This window comes from Rhipicephalus sanguineus, chromosome 1 (genome assembly GCF_013339695.2).
Source record: "Rhipicephalus sanguineus isolate Rsan-2018 chromosome 1, BIME_Rsan_1.4, whole genome shotgun sequence".
Lineage (NCBI taxonomy): Eukaryota > Metazoa > Arthropoda > Arachnida > Ixodida > Ixodidae > Rhipicephalus > Rhipicephalus sanguineus.
Window position 1 is genome coordinate 266,635,664 of NC_051176.1, and position 25,898 is coordinate 266,661,561.

General features: G+C 46.3%; 2 protein-coding genes across 2 annotated transcripts; both read right to left on the minus strand.

Moving 5' to 3' along the window:
• Positions 1 to 15,662: 15,662 nt before the first annotated feature.
• LOC119378908 (uncharacterized) lies at positions 15,663 to 18,352 on the minus strand. The gene has a single exon (XM_037647981.2). The coding sequence runs from the start codon at positions 18,343 to 18,345 to the stop codon at positions 17,902 to 17,904; it is 444 nt and encodes a 147-aa protein (XP_037503909.1). The 5' UTR covers positions 18,346 to 18,352; the 3' UTR covers positions 15,663 to 17,901.
• Positions 18,353 to 24,783: 6,431 nt separating this feature from the next.
• LOC119378910 (NPC intracellular cholesterol transporter 2) lies at positions 24,784 to 25,383 on the minus strand. The gene has a single exon (XM_037647982.2). It carries the CDS (start codon positions 25,295 to 25,297, stop codon positions 24,845 to 24,847), a length of 453 nt encoding a protein of 150 aa, XP_037503910.1. The 5' UTR covers positions 25,298 to 25,383; the 3' UTR covers positions 24,784 to 24,844.
• Positions 25,384 to 25,898: the final 515 nt, after the last annotated feature.

Below are 25,898 nucleotides of genomic sequence, written 5' to 3' on the forward strand. Positions count from 1 at the left end.
GCTGCAGATTTTCCACACTTTCCCGTTATGTAACAACAATTGTCCAAGTAACCATTGCCCTAATATATATGCAAACTTATGAGTATTAGTCCTGAAGCATAATGCGCCTTACTTTTATCTCAAAACGAAAAAAAAAATAAAAGAAGGCTTTCCCTACATTAAAGGGGTCATGAACCACTTTTACAAGTAATGATCTAATGACTTCAGTATCGGAGTTTACTGCCTCCCGAATCGATTGCCGCAAAAATTTCTCGAATCCGTCAAGAATGAGCGGAGTTACGGGGGTTTGGCACACGCTCTCAGCGCTTTCTCTCTTTTCTCGTGCCGACGAGCGCACTGGAAGCTAGACAGGGAGGGATGGCACGGGGGTAAGAAGTTACGCCAGCGCACGTCATGAAACGCGATCGCTCTCCCGCTGTGATTCGCGTGCGCAAGTGCGGCTACCGTGTAAATTTAGCAGACTGAGGAGTGCGGCGCGGGCAAGTGGCGGCACCCCGTGGCAAGAAGCGCATCTCATCCGGCTATCGGCCAATAAGCATGCTATATCTCTTGCGACGTAAACTGGCAGATCCGCGACGTCAACGTGCAGACGCCCCGCCCACCGACGAGAGTGAGAACCGGCCTCTGTTTGAAAAGAGGGCGCCTGAGGAAACGGCAACTTCGCGCTCCGCTTGTGGCCTTTACGCGGCGCGCACGACTGTAATATTTTGCAGAGCAGTTCATAGCCGTGTCAGCTTTCCGCAGGATGTGTTTTTTCAACAAGCCCAAGGGGTGCTTCATGACCCCTTTAAGGCAACTTAGAAATACGCTTTCCGTTGCGGTGAGTCACATAAACGTGGGAGAGGGGGGGGGGGATATTCAAGCTGTTGTAGCCTGTACGCACAAACACACAGAAAGGTGCATGACACCCAGCTTTCATTAGACAGCACGCATAATAACATCGTTTTGATCCCTAGAAGAAGGAAACAAACATTAAACAGATGCCAACATCAACAGGAATTGTCCAAGATATGCTTGCGTTATATGGCGGTCAGCGTGGTGCTTACCTTAGTGTTGCATAATGATTAGGCGACATAAACGCATATATACTTACGTGCATTGACTTATTACCATTTGATAAATTAATCCTCTTCGTCCCAACATGGACCCAACTCTCGCAAGTGTATTGGGTCCAAAGGGCATGTACGGCTTCACACGGAGCTCAATTCAACCGAGTCATGAGACTGTTTCCTCATGTAGGTGTTCGGGCGCCAAAGGGGTTTTGCGGCTTCACACGGAATTTTTCGACCGACTCGATCACCCAGTAATGCTAAACAGAAACAACCTCAAGCAGGCCACAAGCCATCTTTCTATTCCATAAATATTATTTCACTGCTCAGTGATAATTGGCTGAAGCACCGGCGCTGTTGATCGTAGCGGATTTAATACGACGCCAATGCGGCGCTGATGCTACGCACTCTCATCGATTCTACTATAAGTCGCGCAATCTATATGTCGTGGAAATCGCTAACAATACATTCTGACGCAAATAATCTTACCCTGGCTCAAGCCGCTGGAATAATGATAATCGAAGCATATGCTCACATCAAACTTGTAGATTACTATAGCAGGACAGGAAAAGAGTGCAGGGTGCAACCATATGGTAACCGGAATTCTTTAGCTTGCATTGCTATGGGATTATATGCTATACTGCGGTCTCCTTTCAAGCGCGAGTTACGCGATTGCACGCATATATACATCTTAGGAGTGCTGTTTCTTGGGCGAGTTGGAAATTCATACTTGGAAGGGTAGCGCTAGTAGACACGGACTAGAGGAAGACACACGGACACACAGACGGAAGCGCTCTAGCAACTGGTTTTTTATTGAAAATCTGCCCTACATATATACATCGCTTTTATGGCCACGTGACAATTTCAGCGCACTGACGAATTGAGGAACATAATTTCTTTTTCTGATAACACTATCGACGGTGTGCTGACACATTTCGCCCCTTCTTTGATTATGGTCTTTCTTCGATGATTTCTCGAGTGCACTTATCATTGTGGCGGCTGGTTATGAGACAATTTGAATAAACAGGTGAACAACCACAATCATTGCAATGTGTGGACAGGTGCCCATCCCTGTATCGAGCAACGTTTTGTTTGTGCTCCCGTAGCCGATCATTGATACAACGGCCCGTTTGGCCGATGTATTTCCCGCCACATGTCAGTGGTAAACTGTATACCACGCCTGCTGCGCATGGCACGAAAGGACTTTGGTGCTTTTTCTGGCACCCTTTCGGCTTTTCAGTGGCAGGATCGGCGAGCTTACACAGGCGGCTTAGCTTATCGGGTGCTGAAAAACCACCTTTACGCCCACCTGACTCGCTACTTTTTTCAGCCTGTGCGAGATCTTGTGTATGTAGGGGACCACTGCCACCTTCTCCTTTTTCCTGGATGCGGAGGCAGGTTCACCATCCGGGTGGCGAACTTTTGTGAGCACTTTGCTCGCAACGGAGACGAGCACCTGCGTCGGGTATCCTGCCAAGTCCAGCCGCGCCGCTTGTTCTTGCAGGCTGGTTGCCACTGTGTGAACACAAGACTTCCGGACGGCATTTGTCAAGCAGAGGTTTACAATACCGCGCTTCACCAACTTTGAATGCGAGGAACTGTACGCCAAAAGCGGCTTGTTGGCTCGGGGGTGATAAGCCCAGCATGCATGTTTTTCACCAAATGTTAGTTGAAGATCTAGAAACTGCAAAGTATTGTCAATAGATGATTCATGGGTTAAAATGAGTGGGGCGAGGCACTTCCACACATTGCAATGATTGTGGTTGTTCACCTGTTTATTCAAATTGTCTCATAATCAGCCGCCACAATGATAAGTGCACTCGAGAAATCATCGAAGCAAAGACCATAATCAAAGAAGGGGCGAAATGTGTCAGCACACCGTCGACAGTGTTATCAGAAAAAGAAATTATGTTCCTCAATTCGTCAGTGCGCTGGAATTGTCACGTGGCCATAAAAGCGATGTATATATGTCGGGCAGATTTTCAATAAAAAACCAGTTGCTAGAGCGCTTCCGTCTGTGTGTCCGTGTGTCTTCCTCTAGTCCGTGTCTACTAGCGCTACCTTTCCAAGCATATATACAGTATGTACACAAACAGCAGCATGGCAATGTAGCAGATCCTTAACGTCGTATGCTTAAGAATCTGAATCCACACCATTGTTTGCATGCCGCGTTTTTGTCCCTGGGCTTCTTGCAGTCACGCAATCATGTATGCATGCCTATAGCCGAGCACGATCATTGCGCAAAACCTGATACAACGAAAAAAAAAAAAATGTTTGTGAGGTATACTTGAGGGCGCTCTTTGAGGCGAATTCAATTTGTATCATGAGCATAGTATGTATGCAGTAGGTGAATTATTTCTCAAAGTGGCTAGACCATGGACAAAATGCCTTGCTGGTTTTTTTGTCCACGAGCATCAGTTGTATGTTGAAATAAAATTTCATTTGATTTCATTTGATTACAGTGGACCTTCACAGAAGGAGGACACATTCATGGGCGCACGGCGTATATCTTTTGATTTGGCGCAGTTTCCTACGGATGGAACAGAGAGATTACAAGGGACTGCATAGGAAAGGCTTATAGAACAAGAAAAGAAAACAACGAACCGCAGTGCATTACGCAAAGCCGGAAAACATCCGCATGGGAAATGACGCTTGCGAACCGCGCTGAAACTCTCGTGCGTGGAGGTTGTTCGCCGTGTCCGCATTTAAAGACAATAGACGCGCCGAAATGCGGCAGTTCAAAATGGCGATAAAAAAAAAGAAAAAAAAACCCGAGCCGCTGCGGATTTCGCAGTGTGCATTATGGTCCGCATAAGAGAGAATAAGCGCGAAAGAAATGAGCGTGACAGCTTTAACGGAGCCCGAATTTCTCCTCCAGCAAAATTGAACAGCGCACGCGCACGACGAGAGAAACTTATAAATATACAGGAAAAAAAACAAAAGAAAAGCGCAGCTAATTACATCATTCGGGCGGAAGTGGCAGACTCGGTCGGCGAATGCGTAAAGCGCCGGCGCGCGCTATCACGGCCGCCTGTCGTGTTAACTTGAAAACGCGCGCCGCTTATATGCGCGCCGTGCGCATTTGCATAATCTCCAGGTGTCTCCCGTTTCCAAAGCGGGGGCCTAATTTCTTCGCCGCGCGCTTTGCAAGAGTGAAGTTTTGCTCGACGCTCATACCGAGATGACCGAAGCAGGCTGATAAATACAAGTGTGAAGGAGGTTTAACATCCACTCGGCCGGCACGACGCTGTGAATTGCCTCTCGCGACTAATTGATCCGCAGAGGAGCTGCTCGAAAATTCGCAACGACCGCATTATAAGCTCTCGCGGTCTGCCATTTGACAGCAAAAAAAGAAAAAAAGTATTTATATCATTTTTTAAAGGTATAGACAGACCTGTAGATCAGGCAGCACTCGATCGCGGGTTTCCACCGGCCGCCCCTTCATCTGCTTGTATTATGTATACGTATGTGTTGTGCGTCGTTGAAAGGGCTCAGGCCGCGCGTCGGAGTCGTAGCGTAAGCCTTATTCGCGAATGGAATGTTCTGCAAAGCCCACTGCCGTGCAACACATCTGGCGGGCGTGTTTCAAGCAGTACATGTTACCCATAGATGGGTGGAGTCGCGAACACTGCGGTGTACAAACGTGACCCGGAATAAGCTGCAACGTGGGGAATTACTCCACGCGCTCATTATACCCTCAGATTACATGAACGGATACAAAAAATTGAGTTCCCCGAATGAGTGTAGGCGACCGAGTCTTTGTATATAGTATACCGCCGAGGTGGCCGGACCTAAAAGCTTCTTTGTTAAGCTACCTTTAATTAGCGTTTCCAAGTCGGAGGGGGCCGGGGGGGGGGGGGGGGCATTTAGAACAGTTCATTGACTGGCGAGGCACTTAATTTATTTCCTGTGCGCCGACGGTCCCCATCGCAATATCATGGCGTGTGTGTATACGCGCACGTATAGATTCACTGCTCCCAGAGCCGTTTCTATGGGCTGAATATTTGTAGCGCACATACAAATTAAAAGAGCGGGATTGCCAGCAGCGCTAGCGCCACGCGAATTGTGTCCGTCCAAGATAATTGGCCACGTAAAGAAAATCTCTCGTTGGCGGCAATGTCCAACGAATTTATTATGGACGTCGGCTTGAATGAGGTATGCTTGGAGGCACAAAACAAATGAAGGAGTCTGCAGCGTTTCGTTCTTTCCATATTTCGATGCTGCCAAGAACCGTTTCAGAATCGGTTGCTATTCCAGTAAAACGCCGGTTCTTTATTACCTACCTTAACTTAGACGCGGTTTTGGGGAGAAGGTTTCTGGAAAAAAAAAAAAAAAAAAAAAGAGGAGCTGTAATAAGCTTGCCGAGTATGTCGGAGCAGGCAAATTACACCGCAATTTCGCTGTGTTGCTGAAAACTCTGACGGCGGACAGGTATATATATCTAGTCGCTCATTTTGTGGAGACGTTGAAATCGCTTCCGCGTTGGTTCGTGCCTACCAAATGCAAACACGATTGGTGGGTACGTCGACTGGTCTGGCTGCGCTTCCATGCTCGTAATAGACTCCCACTGGTCTGAGAACTTGCGGGCACTTCGGCGATGTCGAGGATACAGCGCGTACGCATTTATAATGGGTTTCAAAACATGCTTTAGAAGGCGATAAAGTTTGCTTGTTCTAGTTTGCGCGGCATGTCGGTTTGCACTCTTCAAGTCATGGTAAAGAAAATGCAAGTTTGCATGAATGTGATAACGCCAATCACGTCCTCAATGATTCCACCTATACAATTTTTTTTTCAATTACCAGCTTACTCTTATAATAATTACTTCGGCCAGATTGCTCAATTTATCATGCTTAAGCGGCTTACTTAAACAGCTGTGTTCACTTCACCAGTGAGAAACGCGTATAAAATAAACTAATCTATACTAAGCTCCACTGCCCCAAAAGCCAGGTGCTCGGCGCAATAGAAGTTAAGCTTGACGAATTGCGAAAATAGTCTCATGCTGCCCATAACCCAAATGTGCAGCGAAATTTCATCGCGATTCCGCATATCTTTTGAAATAAGCGTCGCTTGCCTACTTCGGTGAAGCTATGTAGGAGTGGGGATCTGCCAGATACGTTAATTATTTCTGGCGTTTTACGTGCCAAAACCACGATATGATTATGCGGCACGCCGTATTGGGGGACTCCGGATGAATCTTTAACCACCTGAGGTTCTTTGACGTGCGTCTAAATCTAAGTGCACGGGTTTTCTTGCACTTCGCCCCCAATGAAACGCGCCTGCCGTGGCCGGGAGTCGAACCCGCATCCTCGAGCTTAGCAGCGCGGGGTCATATGCTTTCTATGGAACAATATGAAGATAGGTATCTTAGAAGTGGAGCTGGTCTCCATATTCCTGATTAAAGAACATGACGTCTGAAGAACATCTCCTGGAAGCTTGAATTCTCCAAGTACTGCGTATATTTGTCGCTACTTAAAATTTACTTAATCGAAGTTAATTGATGGGGCCTGGCTTAGCTAACTGAAAATACCTATTTTTCTGTCCAAATAGTAATCCGCCAGAGTATCATTACATGGTAAATGTATGTTAAAGAATCTGTTATGAACCGACTGACAAACAAACAAACAAACAAACAAACAAACAAACAAACAAACAAACAAACAAACAAACAAACAAACAAACAAACAAACAAACTAACAAACAAACAAACGAACTAACGAAAGAAAGACGGGGGTGGGGAGGGAAAGGAGGCGGTGTATGAAAGACATGCAGTGGTAAATAAAGGTGGTGATTCTGGGAGTCGTACACAGGACACGAGGTCAGCGGGTTTTACTGCAGTGGCAATGCCATGGACACACTAGGTCTCTTTTAAGGCTCGAGTGCGACGAAATCATATCGCGAGCTGCGCGCTGGATGCTGCGTGTGCGAGGTATGAGTACGACGGTGAGGCGACTGGTAAATTCGAATAGATTTATGCGAATGCATAGATTGGTAAACGGCGCGAGTGTATAGTGTGGAGTAGTATGAAGTGAACATAAAATGTTAATTGCATTTCTTGCTTCCTTTATACGCCTCTTAATTACATATTCCTTGACGTGACAGTTCATCCCGGAGGGGGCACTAGAACCGCATTTAACACTGCGCTCATAACACATATTTTGCATTCGCATTTTACGCAAAGGCAACAGTTCATTCTTGAATGTTCAAGATATAGTAGAGACGCCGTACCGTTCCACTCGTGCGGTAAAAGCGACATTACTTCTCGTAGCAGCAGCGACCTCAGTAACTGGGCTCATATTTTGTTCCAGTATACCGCTTTCTCCGGTTCGCCATATATTAATTTGACATGAACTACTGGCAACGGCGTACTCAGTAATACTTATTCGGTGTTCCCGATCGAGTACAGCACCTTTAATGTTGTTAAAAGCTTTCATCATTACTTGAGAACCTTCTTTTTGTTGACATACGGCACCATATGTTCATACGTGCAAACGAGCCTTGGCACTCTAAAGTACCAGCACAAATGTTTTAGTCAAAATACTTGCCTGTACAATGCATAACCTTTACATATACTCACTGATACGATCGCTCGGGAGCAGCACTTCAAGGTTCTTGATGGTTTATTCACAACGAGTGCTTCTTGGCGCCCGCGCAAGTTATTCTGTAGAATACGAAGCATTTTATTTCCATTCTTACCTGTTGTTAGGCTTCCGATGATCAGCAGAATTCAGACACGACATTGCTTGGCAGCCACCCATGGTTGCATCGAATATTCGCACGCCTTCCCGCCCTTATTACCCCTAATATTGGGAATCCCGGAGCAGCCAAGACCTGGGTTCCATACCGGAAGTGGAGTAGGAGATGGTGAACCATTTTGCTATCCACCAATTATCCCTTAGTAAAAGTAAATACGAGTAAAAGATGGTTTTCCGTCTTGTCGGTCATATGACCTTTGAACATGTTAATAACAGTACAATGTAAAGAAGAACGCAACAAAGTAAACTCTCTGAAAAGTATTTCAAGTTTTAATATATACCAGAGCACTAAAGCAAAATTTTTGTGGCAAGCACAACGGCTTGTTTTAATGGGAACGCTCAAATAATCACCGTCGTCCTCATCAGCATGCCATACATTTGCTGCACACGTTTCGGTAATGCTAAAGCGTCGCAGTATCCACTGAAAGATTGTGGCACGCCGCGCCTCATATTGGTATTATGACGTCCTATAGTGTCCAGTGCCCTAGTGGAATATTTATAACCTTACGGTTGACGAGGGACGTGAGGACCATTGGTGAATAAGTGAAGATTATCCCTCTTTGTGTGTCGCTGGTGAATGCTGAAAAGCGAACAGTTCCACAGTTGTCGATTACGTTCCGGGGGAGACGGATAGCGCAAACTGAAGCCGTCTCCGTACACATGAATACAGCGCGTGGATACGCGCACGTACTCTTTCTGATATAGCATCATTTTCCCAGCGGCGACCACGAATATGTCATTTATTCTGTATGCCATCCACATATAAATACAAGGTGCATGCCACCTCAGCCTGGAACCATATAGAATAATGCGGTTCCCAGATTTTTATAGTGTATCTTAACTGAGATACTGCGAGCGAGTGCGATATACTTTCAAGAAAGTAGTTATTACGTTAGCTCATAACCGGCAGATTATTGAATTTAGAAGTGATATATTCATTCGCAAATAATGAACAGGGAGAAAAACACGTACACGGAAGCGAAAAGAAATCGCGACGCACTGAATCTACGCCTCGGAAATGATTCCCAAGTCACGTATAGCGAGCCAGGCCGTGTAAGTGAAAAGTAATTCATTCAGATGTTGGAATGCACTACACCGAACGTTTCGCTCATGTCTAACTCATACCAAAGCGACGTCCCCGAGAAAAAAAAACAAGCAAAAAAAAGGGAAGCTAAAATGGCGGAAATTAAGGTGGTTTGTAAAGCTACGTGCCTACCGAAACATGTGAAACCTCTTCCTTACATGGTTGTAATGGAAGTTAGAGAAAAATCTTTGCTCCTGAGTTAAGCGCATGCTGCCTGGAATTCGACTGCAGGGTTTATTCGGTTGCGCCAAGCAACAGAACTGCTATTCCTGGAAGAACCTGAAGCACGACAGTTGCCCTGAAACGCGAGAGACCGACGTAAAGGTGAATAGTAAGAATGACAGCCTCGGACAATTCCATATTTGCCTGAGAACAACATGACGTTCCGCCTAACAAGAAAAGAAAGCAAAGATTAAACTGCAAAATATGAGGTCGCGCCTAGTCGTTTATCGGTACTTTGTGCTACATAATGGACATTCAGTGTGCGCGGCGTGCATGGCGTTCGTTTGCAATTATGCACGTGCACAATCAACTTATTTCTAAGCAGTTTCTAGCGCATTCCGGTTTTGAGTGTACTCCTGAGTTGCTCATAAAACATAAGGCGTATACGCTGCCCGCGTTTAATTCCTTGCGTTTACACGCAGTCACTGGCGATGTCTCCTTCAGCGCAAATATGCCGTAGTTATTACTATGCATCGTGATCAAAGAGAGAATCTGGCTGGAGGGGCGGGAAAACAAGCTCAAACCCGAATCATGTGTTCTGTTAGTTGGTTTCGTCCTTATAACTGCTCTGAAAATGAGAAGAAATTGTTTGATATCAAGGAATGTACTTGCAACAAAAGAAATACAGACGGGGCGTCTCTCTTTTTAGACAATGCAGATTTACTGTAAATATGCTATGACAGTAAGGCACTTGCCGTATTCGTACGCGAACTCTATACGCTGAGGTGGAACTACCCGGCCGAAGCTGTATTTACTGGGAAAATATTAAATCGTCGTTCGGTGATCGGCTTGTGATGTCTGGTGCTAGGTAAACTGAAAGTTTATTACGAGCAATGTTTCTCAAAAACCCTTAGGTATGGAAAGTCACTTATTTCCCTGCCGCCAACTTTAGGTTACGGTGCTGGTTAATCTGTGCAGGCTCTTTCTAAAATTTAATGGCTCGTGTGCATTGCCGTTTGAAACGTGAGTTTTCCAAATGCGGTTGTTTCTTTAACAAACAGCACTCACGCTTGATCAAACATCAAGCCCTATTGTAGGTGTTGCTTAACAGCGCCTGCTTGATTTCACTTGGCACCGCAGCTACTCGTTGATTCGGAGTCTAAATGTCCAACTACAGAAGGAATATCCAAAGAGTCACATGGCCAGCGAGACGGAATGTCCAACGAGAGTGAATGCCATACTGAGAGGGGAATAATATATGCACAAGTGATAAGTTTAAACAACGTATCATTATGTACGAGTAGCGTATATAGGCTCCAGGATCTCAGTGACAGTGAGGACACCGCAGCTGAAACCAATCCCCCACAGTCCCAGTCCACAGCCCAAATACAAGTACCAGCCCGGGTTCCAACTTTGATTCCGCCACTGCAGCTTATGTTCCCTGCAGATCGTGCGTCGCCCGCTTTATTATAATTTCAAGGCCTCTCCTGGGGTCTCCGTTTGCCACTTACGCGTGCTATCCCGAAGCATAGTTGTTCAATATCATATGCAAATCTCGCGCGGTGACAGTGCCTACCACTGCAATGTTGCCAGATTCCAGTGAAATTAAATGCCCAACGAAGCTGATGTCCACCATTAGACATTCACGCTGGCAGCGCTTTTCCTTAATCGCTCGTCTCTGTAGTCTGCCCGCTCTACAGCAACGTTGCCTGCGTTGTCGCAGACTTCGGAGCTGCCCCCTCGATGCCGTCTTCATTGCGGTCTACCTGAGGACTGCAACAAGTTTTGACGGTCTACGCACGTATGGATTGTGAACACCCACCCTAGCAACAATACACGAACAAAACGTTCCTAAAACGATTTGTACATCTTCGTAACAAGATCGTTGAGCCTGGAGTAACACATTCTACACATTTTGAGTTCTAGCTTTAAATGAAAAGTCACAGTTTCATCCGACTCGCCAAGGACAACTAGCTGTAACAATGCATGTAGCAGCTATAAAAATGTGCGTTCTTTTATCAGCAGTGCAGTTTCTCAATTCTCAATGCAGTGCTGTTTCACCACAGTGCGTTGAGAACTTGAGACAAAAAGCTCGCACAGTTCTGGGTTAATCACAGCCAGCTCCCTCGTCTAGGGACCCAACAGAGTTGCCAGATGCTAGCGAGCTAACAAGCAAATAATCATCACAAAAGAAGCCTAAAAAAAGCGGCGTGACTTTCGCGAAGAAGCCCGAAAGTATCGGAAATTTAATTAATTTTCCCATTCCTCAAAATAATTTTAAGTATAATAAAAAATGTCACTAAAATACGAAGGGGAGTCCAGAAAATAACTTTAATTATTTTGTACAGCGAAAATATGCGCAACTATGAAAGAAAGTACATATTTACTTTTAAAATTGTCTCCAAGGTAGTCTGCATTCGGTTGAACGCACGTTTGCCAGTGCAAGATTAACGTCATTTGTTGATTCCCCCAGCATATGTTTGACATCAACACTCAACTACACAAAGTCATCGACAAACGCGCTATTAGTGCAAGACAAACGCACTATTGGTGAACGTGATGCTAACTAAAATAACTATATTTGCTGGAAAAATGCAAATAAGCCCACAATACGCGACAAGCAGCTATAAAGTTCTATAAGCGACTCGGCGAAAAAAGAAGTCCAAATCCGCTTATTATACGCGGAACTGGCATCTCTGGGACCCAACCACATTTAGATAGACTATATTTAAGTAAAGTTTGATTCATCCATCCATATATCCATCCAAAGTCAGAAAGAGAACTAGGGAGCCACATACAGCCAAGCGGGGTCGGTTGAAAGAAAACCACATGACACTAGTAAACGTGTCGTGCCTGAACGATTGGCGGCGTCAAAGGTATGATACAGTGCATGCGTCCACTTAACTTTATATTGTTATCATCCAATGACGCTTGCGTTATGCCTATAGGTATATCAGCATAAGAAAAATGACATGTGCAGAGGCTAGTATAATGTAGGTTGCAATTTTATTGGACGCTTCATGGGGTGACAGGAAAGAAAAAGACGGCACATCAAACATCAACCAGAAAGGGAGCTGATACTTGGCACAGTTTCGCTTCGTAACACTTTGTCATTGACCGAAACTCCATTGGTGACGTAGCTGTAAATACCGAAACATCTCATTGCTGGAACGTAATGTACATATACTTCGCTCTGAAAGTGTTTTATCTTTTGTTCTATGGTCCGGGCTCAGCGCCACACACATCCACGCACACTGACGTACACTCGCAATCACAACAGCTAAAGGAGCTAAGCCATCGCGCAGTGAACCTAATTACAGGTAGTTACTTCTTTTTATCAGGTAGCAGCGAGTGAGCAGCAGGAAGCGAAATCACAGATGGGATGGGATTTCTGTGAGATCATAAGCTGTTAACTTCTGTGGCACAACTTCAGTGTAGCTTCTTCTTCATCCTTCTTGCTTTTTTTATTTCATTAGGAACAAACCGAAAGAGTTGATATGTAAACATTGAAAAATACATCTAGTGTGACACATGCATTTCATCGAAATTCCGATTCTGGAGCAATTCTAAGCTTGCCATCTTATCGTTTCCTTGTTCTGTAAATTGTTGAGCTGGTTATAGGAACAAACTGGACAGAAAAAAAAGGCAGCCGAGACAGTCTCACGATTTCAGGTGTCGAGACGCGAACACAATAGATACGCTTTTACGGCCATTAAAAGTATCACTTCATTCTGATGCTAATTCGCAATGTTCTCGTGGACAGTTTTGTTTTTATATCTGTCCACACGCTAACGAATGAGCAACGACAACGTTCGAGCCTGGCCTTCCAAAGTAGAGAGGTAGGGTCTTTCAGTAAGAGTTTGGTTCTTGCACGTATAGATATTCACAAACCAACGAGGTTCCTCTCTTCCAAGTACAAGCCTCGTGAAAAAAAATAATCAAAAAATAATTGTTGGATCAAAGCGCTGCGATAACATTTCAGCGCCGATCGAAAAGGACAAAAGGGAGACGTTGACACCACGATGCGCACCGAACGATACAAGCACTGCTGTGTGTTGGCCGTGTGTGTGACTTACTCGCGAATGAGCAGCATTATTGTACCGCATTAAAATGGATTCCGCGTACAACCAGCATTGTTTACTCAATACATGTCGATGTGCTTCCCCGCTCCTATGTCTTCCAACGTTACTAGAACAAACTCAGTTTCAAAGCTCCGTATCTCCGCCAGCGGAGGAGGGTGGTCCGAACGGCGGTCGCCAGAACTAGCGGCGCTGCAGTTCCGTCTTGCGCCACCACCGGCGCGTCGTCTGCTGCCACGGCATAACGCTGCGGTCCGCCGCGCAGTTGCTCGCGGTAACTGCGCGGCAACTTTCTTATTGTACTAGTTAGGTGGATGCTTAGGTGGATATGCATAAGGTCGTCTGTATGCATTGGCCCGCGTGCGTTGTGCATTGATTGGCTAAGAATCGATGTTCGGTCTGTATTGCCACGCCCACTTGTTTTATTTTGATGTATTCGGGTTTGACCAGCAAAGACGGTTATCAACGCTCGACGCTGTCCACGAAGCAATGTTCGAGAAGCTTCGCGATTGTAATAGATCGTTTTGGTAAGATTGCGCGCTGCACGCGAATGTTTCAGCTTTGTCGAGAGATAACGCCGCCACCAGCGATATCGCTGGAAAGTTCGATAGCGCCTGTATAAAAGCCGACGCGCTTGACTGCTTGTCAGTTGATCGACGGTCGACGCTCTGTTCGCCGCTATCAGTGTACTGCTGTAGTTTGACTTTCAGTTTCCCGGCCACAAGTTCGGCCAAATAAAGAGTTTCATCTCGGACCTGCTAACTGCTGCCTTCGTCGACGTCACGACCCTATGACAATATTTGAGCTGTCTACATTGCGCTTAACTTCCAAGCATAGGTGTTTCTAAGCGAATGAGGGTTTTCAGAGTAATTTTTATAACTACTACCACAAGCCGCTGCCATTTTATCTAGACCAAGAACAACCCAACACATTTGTAAAAGCCTTTATAGTGCACAAAGAAGCGTACTTACTCGAGATACAAAAACGTTCTAGAAAAACAGTACTCATGTTTCTACAATTTATTGAAAAAAACTTTCTCGAAAAACATCACCAATGCTTTGCAATGTTTAAAGACACGTTTTCGCGACGGTTAAAGGGATACTGACCCAAAACCGGAAAATTTTACGAGAACTCGGTAAATGAAATCTCAGTGTGCGATTACATCGAATAGGTGTCTCTGAGCAATTTTTTCAGCGGATAGTTGTATTTTCGGTGTCTCATCTGTCTACGTCGCATCCTTCTACGGTGCCTTAAACAATTCGAACAGATCGGCCGTGATGTGAGCACCGAGCAGTTATTCGCGCGTACTCCGTCGCTAGAAGAGTCGTCAGCATTCAACTTCAGTTTTTAAATTTCACCGAGCAGATGTTCCATGCCCGCAGCACTTTACACTGTACGACAGCCGTTTGCGTTTCGTGCTGTAGCCGTTCACTACGCAGTTAAACTGCTCGTCAACTACAATTATCTCAGGCTTTTGCACAAGTAAGTCTCCCTTCCCGAAGCAAAGTGTGGGATTGTGCTAGTTGGTATTCCATTATTAAACTACTCAGCGCAAAAAATTTGACACGGTACACATAGAAAAGACGAGGACCAGCGCTGGTCCTCGTCTTTTCTATGTGCACCGTGTCAATTTTTTGCACTGAGCAGCCCACTCCCGAGCCGGCGAGTGTAAAATATTCTGCACATCTTGTTCAATACCTCGTCGTAAAATCTCTCGAAAATCCACTGCTTTGAAGGCATAGCGACAGCTGACAACTGATCGAATGTCAGTGTGATGCAACTCTCATTCTCGGTAGCGTATATATGCAATCGCCTGCCTTTCGTTTTGCTGTTCTATTCCTGGCGGCTCCTCCAAATTGGGCACTGGGCTTTCGCGGGACGCCGTGCATTTTTTTTTTTGGGGGGGGGGGGGATTTGCGCCTAAACCCCGAACATTTTGGCTTTGAAATGTGGGGTGGAAGTGCTGGGAACAAGCGCGGCACGGCACCCGGCGCGAGTTCCCACTTTCCACGTGAGATCAAAACTTCTTGTCCCGCAACGACACGACGATAGTGCTTTACAATGTCGTCACTCTCAAAATGAAAGTCACAGACCTTGCATTTCGCAGTAAGCTTTCTAACTTTGCGATGCAAAGCTTGAATGGCGTAGGGTCTTTTGCAGGTCCGAAGAAGTGCCGTGAAGCGGAATCGTCGTTGCGGTAGCCGCTCTTGCAGCCCGGCGCAAAGCAAGTCGGCATACCGCACTGTGAATCTGTTCGCCCTCGTTACGCGTCGTACATCATGCACGTGTCTTCGTACAAGACGCTAAGCCTGGTCAAGAACAGTCGCAAAAATGACGAGCTAACAAAGCGCAGACGACGCTGTGACCCACGTGCGCTCGTGCATCGGCGGCGCCGATCACAACAAGCGCCAGCCGCGGGAGCTAGACGTGACTGCAGCGCCACTAGTTCTCACGACCGCCACGCGGACCGCCTCTCCGGCGGAGCTTTTAAAATGAGTTTGTTCTAGTAACGTTGATGTCTTCTATGGTGAGATCGACGGCATAGAACGTTTTACCCGCCAGGTAGCTTGGCGGCTAATGTGTCGCACTGCTAAGCTCGAGGACGAGGGTTCGACATGCAAGAACACCCGTGTGCTTAGATTTGAGGTGCTCATTATAGAACCCCAATTGGTCAAAATTAATCAGGAGACCAGCACGTGTCCTACAATCATATCGTGGCTTTGGCACGTAAAACCCCAGAGTTGTTCCACAGAGCATACCACCTGTGTATGCCCGCACTTTGACACAGAAAGACGCAGACTGTAAAAGGGAGGTTTTACGCACGCGGGCTTCGGAGACGTCATGTTCACTGAAGGGCCTGCGGCAATCGGGAAGGTAGTCTTACTGTATTGCCGATTGCCTTTCTTAGAGAGACAGAGTTCTTCAACGTCCGGTGGCACGTCCCTGCTATCCACTCATGCGGAACAATTGCCGGCTATGTTAACCCCGCCCGATGTAACACCGCCGTGCACCATCACTTGGTAGCAAACTTCCTGCATGCAAGGGCCCACAGGGAGATGTAGACTTTGCACGATGCGCCATGGTGTTGTCTGCGTCTCTGTTATGTCCTTGTCAGCTGGCGAGGAGTTTATCCAGCGTCATACACGAACACGCTCAAAACACAGCAGCAGTCCGACACATTTATGGTTCTTTTCCCACGGGCAGTTATAGTGTGTAAGAATATAAATGCTTTACCACAGCGCATGCATGACACACGGTTTTACTTGCGAAGTAGCGAGAACAGTTACGTTATAGGCTCGTTGGAGCCACAAAAATTTGACGTTGACGATGGGGTGGTTCATGTGAGCCTGAACATTGTGTGCCACGCTTGCCTCAAGAGGGCCTTGTTCTATGTGTGACGACTAAAATGCACGTGCGCAGCCCAATGACTACATTTTGCTGAGTAAGTGGGATTTTGTCCTACACATGGAGGACATGTGTCGGAGGTGGATGATGATATGTTTCCCATCCTTTTGTCGTTTGTATTCTGGCATCATTTGGCACTGCCGTAAATTTCTATAGCTCTCCTCCACAGTACTAAAAAAATTGCTGCATCGAGAAGACTTTCTTTCTCCTATAGCTGTCACCACTATCTTCTTCTATGTCAAGACGACAAGTGCACAAATGCAATAGTGACTGTGAAAGTACTCATGTTCACCACTGGGACATTGCCAGTAGGCGGTCAAGTTTTTATGTTGCAAATCTCAATGCAAATAGACAACATTTTTATCCTATGGGTTGGAAATAAAATGTGGAAGGGATCGTATTTCGTAATTTAAGTTGGAAACCACTTTCAGTAACTGTGTAAGCATCGTACTCACACGCCACAACGCAACTATAGAATCTGAGTACGTGAAAACGCTAGCAGAAGCACCGTTCCTTTGTTCTTTGGTGCATACCCGTCGGCTTGATAGTCCCAGAGGAATTACAAACATGGCACTCGGATTTCAATGACCATTTCAGATAATGGAGCTCAGTAATCGGGGTCAGAGCTTTAGAACATAACGCTTTCATGATTTACTGCCAACGCTAAATTATGACTTTTGCCAAACCACGAAGTGAATTTTCGAACGTTCAAACCAAGCCTTTCACACTTACTGCTGAGCTTCAGTGATTAAAACTTATCAATGCGTCAGCTATGAGACTTCACAAAGCCCCATTATCGCAGATGAATTTCGCGGGGCAATCAAAGCCCTTATCTTGGAAATGCAGGAATCTACACGAACTGGGTGGACTGCTGTCAGACTTTTGCCTGTGGTTGTTGCTGTTGGGAAGCTGCTGTCTTTGGCCGAGAGAAAGTGTGGTGTTCTAATAAGTGGACATGAGATGCTCTCATAATCGTTTTCTCACTGCTACCCTCTCCCCCTCCTTCGAAAAGCTTTCGCATATTTTGTTCAAGCTTTAGTGCAGTGTAGGTACCGCAGCTCCAGAAGGCCTCCTCAGAGATGACATTCAAGAGCTGCAGTCACCTTAAGTACCATGCTCTGACTTCACCTTCTTAAAAAAAAAAGAAAGGCCGTACAGCAGTGTTTTCAACTCTGACTGTCCCGGCGGCTTTAACCACTGTCATACGAGACTCGTGACGGCGCGGGGACGCAGCTTCGCACACGCCGAAGCAGCACACAGGAAAATGTCGATCTTCGTTTTTTCACTTGAGACGTGAAATGTGTCCTGGCGAGTAGGGAACGGTTCGCCTTCACCACCTCCTGGCCTCGCACCCTGCAGGTCTGCGGCGCCTAGGCGGCATCCTCGCGGGGCTGCTCGTCGTCCTCGGCCTCGGAGGGGCTCTCGGTGGCCGCGACCTGACCGGGCAGCAGCGGGTCCAGCGAACCAGCTGTGCTCCAGACGCGCACAGCTGCCGCGTGTCCGGCCGGGAAGGTGGCCGGCGACAGCCGCCGTTTGGCCCCCTGCTCGCGCACGGCCTCGGCCTTGTCCAACGCCGCCTGGCTGGCGGCCATGCGCTTGCACATGGCACAGGCGCACACCAGGATACCGAGGCAGAGCACGCCGAAGCTGACGCCCACTACGAGAACAGCAGCCGTCCAGAGCTGCTCGTCGAGTTTGTCGTCGCGCACAATCATCATGACGATGGCCACGCTGGCCCCGGACAGCAGGAAGCCCGACAGTGTGAAGATGCCGGCCGCCGCGTAGCAGGCGCGTGTGCCCGGGCTGCTCCCCATGTTGAGGCCTTTCTGCGTTACAAAACGCGAGAAGTGGTCAATCGAATCTCCGGGCACGCTGTCTGAAACCGTATCGACAATTTTACTGAAAAACGTGTAACTGGTTTCACGTTTAGTGCAGCTGTAGCAGCAGGCGACGTGCATCGCCCCTGTCCAGCTACAGACACAACGGAGCAAAATAGACAAATGATGTAGTAAAGTAGCTGCAGTAAGTGTTAACAGGGCTGAGCAGTATCGAAGATACGTGTATCTTCGATAATGCTCAGCGCACCTCTGTTAATCTTATGTAATCCTCCCTGTCCCATAAACTGATGCGCAATGACAATATGATGTACTGTTGGAAAGCCAAAAAAGAATTCTCGCATATTAGTGGAGGATATTCCAAATTAAGGAGGCGTACTTGCGGCATAGTTAAGGAGAACGATTATTTAGGCTACTTGGTAGCTGTTCATCTTGCACAAAAATGGCGACAGAGAGACGAACGCTACGGATGGAATTTGTTACCGTCCTCTCTCTGTCACAGTTCTTGTCTTCAGCGCAAGAAGAAACCATTTGTAAGACCATTTAGCGCAAGAAGAAACCTTACCTTTTGTATCTTAAAGGGGCCCTGCAACACTTTTTCAGCACGGTCAGAAAACGCTGCCGATCGGTAGTTGAGACTCCTGAGAATACGCGGGCCAAATATTATAGCGCAGCACGCGGCCTGGAATGTACAATTAATTCTCAAAGTCAGCTAGAAATCGTTCCCTCTTCTTTCGACAAATGATGCCATATACCCAAATTCACGGCCATTGGCTGATTTGAGCATCGTTGGCTACATACTTACTGCGGCCGCCGCGGGAGGCCGCTCGCGCGCTCGCGATCAAGTTGAATGTAAGCAGCGCGCTCGAAGAAAAAAAGAAGGAAAAGTGCTAAAGGTCATGACGCGCGCGTGACGTAACTTCTTTCCCCCGTGCCATCCCTTCCTGCTTAGCTTCCAGCGCGTTCGTCGGGACGAGAGAAGAGAGAAAGCAATTACAGCGTGCGACAAACCTCTGTAATTCCACTCGTACTCGAAGGATTCTAAAAAAATTTGCGGCAGTCGTTTGGTGAGGCAATAAATTCCTTTAGTGAAGCCATTCGATGGTTACTTGGAAAAGTGTTGCAGGGCCCCTTTAAGATACAAATGGCAAGTATCGTATCGGTTATACATTTATTCTGCTAGTATCTTATACCTGTATCTCAAATACTTGTCGTCTCTTTCTTTTTTTATTTACACATGTAAAAATATATGGGAAGGTAGGCTACGTTAGAGCCGGCTATCCCATCATCGTAATAGTAGTATTGAAGGAATACACAAGGACAAGAAAATTAGGAAGAATAAAAGAATAAGGAAATAAAAAATAATCAGAAGCACTATGTACATATACAATATGCGGCGTATAAAGCATGAGCAGATTCTAAGGGCACAGTCCAGTACATGTAGCGGACAGAGTCCGTACATATAATAACTTTTTTTGCGCACTTAGATATAACATATATCGTGACTATGAGACATCTTCATTCGGTAGCTTGTATAGGATCTCGATACTATTGCAAAATATTTTTGCCCAGCCCTGAGTGTTGACTAGCCTTCCCTAAAGTTAGTTGATACAAGGCCAGCGCTGACGGAACAAAATTTTACGTTTGTGTCGTGTCCATAAGGCCTGCTATTTTCTCTCGCAGGTGATGTGCTTGTAATTGTGGTAATTGGCGCCAGAGTTACCTACAGCAGTCTATTATAACACAAAAATTTGGAGGCACAAAGGAACAAGGACAAGAAATGACAGGACTGGTGCCATATTGACAGGACTGGCACCAGTCCTGTCATTTCTTGTCCTTGTTCCTTTGTGCCTCCAAATTTTTGTCAGACCATGCACCAACTAGCCCAAGAACGCGTTCTAGTCTATTATAACGCATATTTGTCGAGAAATAATCTTATTCAGTGATACATGTTGCTGGCCAGGACAGCTTACGTAGGTACGGCTTATGAGTACAGAAGCACAACATGGCGCGGACGTCTAATAATAATAATAATTGCTGGTGTTTAACGTCCCAAAACCACGATATGATTATGAAGGACACCGTAGGGGAGGGCTCCGGAAATTTCGACCACCTGGGGTTCTTTAACGTGCACCTAAATCCAAGTACACGGGCGTCAAGCATTTTCGCCTCCATCGAAAATGCGCCCGCCGCAGCCGGGATTTGGTCCCGCGACATTCGAGTCAGCCGTCGAGCACCATAATAACCACTAGACCACCGTGGCGGGTATACGGCGCGGGCGCCGCGAGAAGTCGGTTGATAGCACGGCCGGTTGATAGATGGCGCATTTATCAAAATTCAATACCATGTTGAGACATTCCAATTACTGCAGCAAAGCAGAACCCCTGTTCTTTTCTTCCTCGTAAATGGCCTGTCATATAATTGGCACAAGGCTGTCCAAATGGCAAGCTATATGATAGGCAGTCACACTGTGAAATTCTCACAATCTTCCATTCTGCTTTTCTCCATCCTGTTTGCAGAGCTGCGCACCGGGTTCAGCCTGTTTAATCTGCCTTGCTTTCTCTCATCACTTCTATTTCATAATCGCATGTGTAAGAGTACTATAACGTCTGTGTATGTTATCTTTTTTTTTAATAAAAGAAGCTACATTCCATAGATTTGAGCAAGTGATCAGGTGTAGCCATTTGTAATGATATGCGCTCCATTTATTAGGAAAAATGAAGAGAAACCAAGTTTATTTCTGCGACTAGGTTTGAAATGACAATAGCTGCGACGAAAGAGCCATTTCTGATACATCAGCATGCAGAAAGAGTGTGAGTGCAAAACCTTGTCCCATGCTGTTATTACAAAGGCTCTATATCTTTTTCTTATTATCCTCATATCATCGGCGCCCAGAAACACGCAAGGCATATAGCAAACGTCATGCATAGATTACGGCATGCAATCTGTTCGTATCAGCAATACAATTGAAGAGGTACTACAGTGGAGGAAAACGACCGGCTGCTGTCTCACTTTCCGCTCATTTCTGTGCTGATACGATGCCGCTAGCATTCTACGCAAATTTCCTAAAGGCGACTCGATCTGTAAATTCGCCGGGAGCTTCAAGACGATGCGCCTATTCTGACACATTCACTCTTTCAAGCAAATGCGATTATGCAAAACTGCTGTCGTATTTATCATGCACGCCGTAGTAGGGGACCCAGGAATAATTTCGACCACCTGCGGTTTTTAACGTGCGCCTTAATCTAAGCGCACGGGTATTCTCTGTATATCGAAATGCGGCCGCCATGGCCGGAATCGAACCCGCGCCCTTGAGCTTAGAAGCGCGACACCCTACGTGCTAAAACCACGACCGGTAACCTGGTTGTAGGCTATGGCGATCTGAAGGAATCGATCAGAATGCACGCTCATGGACCCTGCCTTTTCTCTGTTGCAATAGGGTGTACGCCAAAGTATTTTTGCATTGTAGTTTGCGTAATCAGCTATCGAGCATTTGAACAAATTGACACACATGCATCCGCGAGAATGCACACGTCAGTGACGTCACGTTGTTCGATGTAAAATTATGTGATACATTTTATGTCGCGAAATGTGACGTATTACATGGAAGGCGTCGCACAGCTGAACCGATTAACCGTAGAATTACATGTTTCTTTGACGAGCGTACGAAACTGCACCGCCTTTCTCTGGCTACCGGAACATATATATAAAAAAAAGATTCGTATTGGCCAAATCCTGTTCTCGTCGCACAGTATGCTTCACGTGGTAATGTCATACTGTTCTTGTCGCACAGTATAGCTTCAAATGTTATGTAAAGAACCGCATTTTCGGTGCAATAAAGATGGCGCCATGTTGAGCGTCTTTAACTTAAATTTCTTCATTTTGTGGACCTACTAGGGCTGACATGACATTTTAGTGCGTTTTATGTTACGTCTGTTGGAAAGCGAACGAAAGAAGGAAAATGGTTCGAGAGGCTCATTTCTTTGTTAGATAGAACCATACGAATTCAAGCCAACAGATAATGAAGCAAAGGAAATTATAGGGGACGGTATTTGTAGTTTCCAGTTGAAGCGTTGTAATTGTGACCCAGCGGAAAAAGGAATTAAATTGGGCATAAGAAACGAGTCGCCGCTGATGGGGACCGAACTCATAACCTTCCTTAGGTGATTTGTGCATATACCTGAGCTGATATTACGCTCGTTTTTTAAATATAATATGTTTTGAGTATACTTATTTGTGCATTTATGTTACCCGACATCAAATCTCAATTTTTCGCTCTTGTCACATCTCTTGCAAGCTTGCATTGCCAGCTTGCATACATTCCATGTGAAAAGAAGCAGCCGACGATAAGGTGCCAACATCTCTTAAATATATGATAAACCTACGCTTCTTGTTTCTTGTTTCTTTTTTAATGGTTTTAGGACTTTCTTCAAGTCTGAAAACCATAAAAGAACGTGATGCCTTCGAAGAGTTTAGAAGCAAGAGCCTAGAGTACAGTAATCGGATACTCCACGCCACCAAACCACACCTCAACCAGTGTACACCACACACCCATATGCCTGAGATTATACACATCGGTCATAGGCTTTCATTGTAGGACATAAAGGGGGATGACTATCCGGCTGTCACACACCTACGTACGTAGGCGTGCACAAGGCTCTCCATTAGAGGGGGGCCATGTTATCCGCCGTGCGAAGTGCTGCTGAACTATTCAAACCTTTAGATAGAATATGGTGCGTACACCGCCTCCAACTGACATGAATCGCACATATTTCTACATCTACAACATGCTGTAGACATAACAACGCAGAATCAGGAGACCGGGGAGATCATGGTGACGTTGGATGGATGTTGAAACCATCGAGAGGAAAGGGGGAACGTCGTTCGCCGTTTACATAAAGTGGCGCGAGCAGAAATGTAACTCCCAGGAAACGCAGAACTATGCACCCGTTATTGGAGTCGACGGGCTGCACAAAGGACATGTTTCACAGCCGCGCTTTGCGACGACACAAACGCCGAGGAAACCATGGCTCATATCCCTTTACACTCATGGCGCTGGAACGCGTACACGATGCAGTTCTGCCGGATTGCGCACGTGTGGCGTTCGCGTTGTCAAGTGAATGCATAAAGAAACTATTCGATATTATACACCATGGGACAGCACCTCTCTGGATTTATTCGGGCTCGATTTGCTCAACTCGCGATGGTTATTCGAATGCATAAATTTCTTTTTCCCCACTGCAACGCAAGGGGAGTAGCAGTCATTACTGAAGGTAAGTCTGTCCTCATTTCCTTTATTTTTTATACTTTTTTATCAACAAAGTAGAGTAAAAACACATGATTTGGGATGCCATACACATCGCTTCCACCTCCAAATGTGAAGGACCAGAAGAAGTACCGTTAGTTTTATGTCGATTTGTTTTGAGTAAAGAAGCAACCACAGAGATTTTTTATGCACCAGGGAGCTTTGCAAAGAGTATAAAAAGAAAGAAAAATAACTGGACGGTGAGTTAACCTACAGTTAAAGTCGATGAAACATAGCGTCTTCTTGAGCGAGTTGGTGATGCGAATGGGGGAGACACTTGACACGGCATGCTATTGCGTCACTCCTCGCGTGAGGGAAGTTACTACATACATTTTTTATTGCACTATATTGCCACACGTGCTCATTTCTTTCTATGTTTTATGTTACCGCCCCCTTACACGTGTTACTATTGCCAAAGTTTGCGCGACCACCAGTGATAAGGCTGGAAAGTTCGATGCGTGATGTAAAAAGACGGCGCGTCCCAGCGATGATCAGGTTATCGATGGCCGACGCCCTGTTAGCCGTTATCAGTTTACAGTGTGTATTGCTGTAGTTTGACTTTCCATTTCCCGGCCACAAGTTCGGCCAAATAAAGAGTTTCATCTTGGACACGCCGACTGCTGCCTTCGTCACGTCACGACCCTGTGACAATATTCCGTCCTGTTTTTTTTTTTTTTTTTTTAGACTGGAAGTCCACTACTGGAACGGGCCGCATTTCAGGCTGCACTGCCTTTAGAATCGGCCCACATCTTTAAGACTGCACCCTTTCAGGACCGGCCCAGCTATTCAGACTGCGCAAACAACGAGAACGGGCCACAGTTCTAGACTCCTCTGCCTTTGCGATCAGCCCACGTCCTTAGACTCCACATACCCGCTGCACTACATTCGGGAGCGGCCCCCGAATATTTAGACAGCATTACCTCCGGAATCGGCCCACGAAATAGGCCAGATACATACCCAGTACGGCAATGTTGGGGTATAACTCTCTCAATGAGGCCTTGTCATCGAAATTATGGAAGTGCATACTCAAACGAGTGGCACAACTCGGTTGAATAGGCATGCTGACAAAGAAGAGACACGCTGAAACTGGGCGAAATGAAATTTTTAATGGCTTTCATTCGCGGACCGGATGCAATGGAGAGTCACGCTGACGAACCGTGTAGGTGGAAATGTTCAGCTCTCGATCTGAATGGGGATCAGCTGGCAGGTGAGGTCATTGCCGTTGTCGTCGAGCAGCTCCCACTTGACGTCGAGCGAGAGGGACGGGTACGAAGGTCTGACGGGGAACGAGCCGCGATAGGTGTAGCTAGCCCCTGCCTTGATTGGGCACGCCACGCCGCACTGACAGGCGTCCGACTGCGGCAGCGGGAACGGAAGGGGTACCTTGTGGATCAAGCCGTGCACCTTGACCGTGACGCCATTGCTGGCCACGTTGGATTTGAAGACGATGGTCACGTTGGCCTCGGTACCTTTCTTCAGAACGCAAATGTCGGGCTCTTTGCAGCCGTCGACGTGGAAGCTGACGATGGTGCCGTCCGGCGATGCACACCGCGGCCAGTCGCCCACTGCGCACGCGACTGTTGAAAGCATCAGAGCAGCGAGCAACAGCTGACAGCGGGACTCCATTGTTTGTCCGAGGGTGGCCTCACGGCGAACTGAGCAGCTTAGAGCTCGGCACCCCCGTTCCTTTTTGGCTGACACCGACTAGTCACGTGATGCCGAAACGAAGAAGGGGAGGACGCCCTGCATTGTGGTTTGTCCTCGCGTATCTTCCCTCTCCATTCTGCCCTTTGTCGACATTGGCATCAGCACATTATCGGGTGTCACCCGATGGGCGATAGACGCTCGCAAACAGATTACTGTGAGAGGTCTTTTTGTTTCTCGAAGGATAGACGTTTGTCGTTTTTATCGCCGGACCAAAGGTTGTCGGTGACTGATAGGAAGCTGAATGAAGCGCAAGTGTACAGAAAAAAGATATTTTAAAAACTTTCGCAAAGAGGTCCCAGATTATTATTATTATTATTATTATTATTATTATTATTATATTATTATTATTATTATTATTATTATTATTATTATTATTATTATTATTTGCTAGCAGTGAGCATTGGCTCGCAAACGGCGTGACAATGCCCGCGGGCCGGCGAAATTTTGTTTTGCGGATGCCTTGACAAATATAGACTATATTACAGATGAGTTTCGGTACCGCCATATTGGGCTATTAACC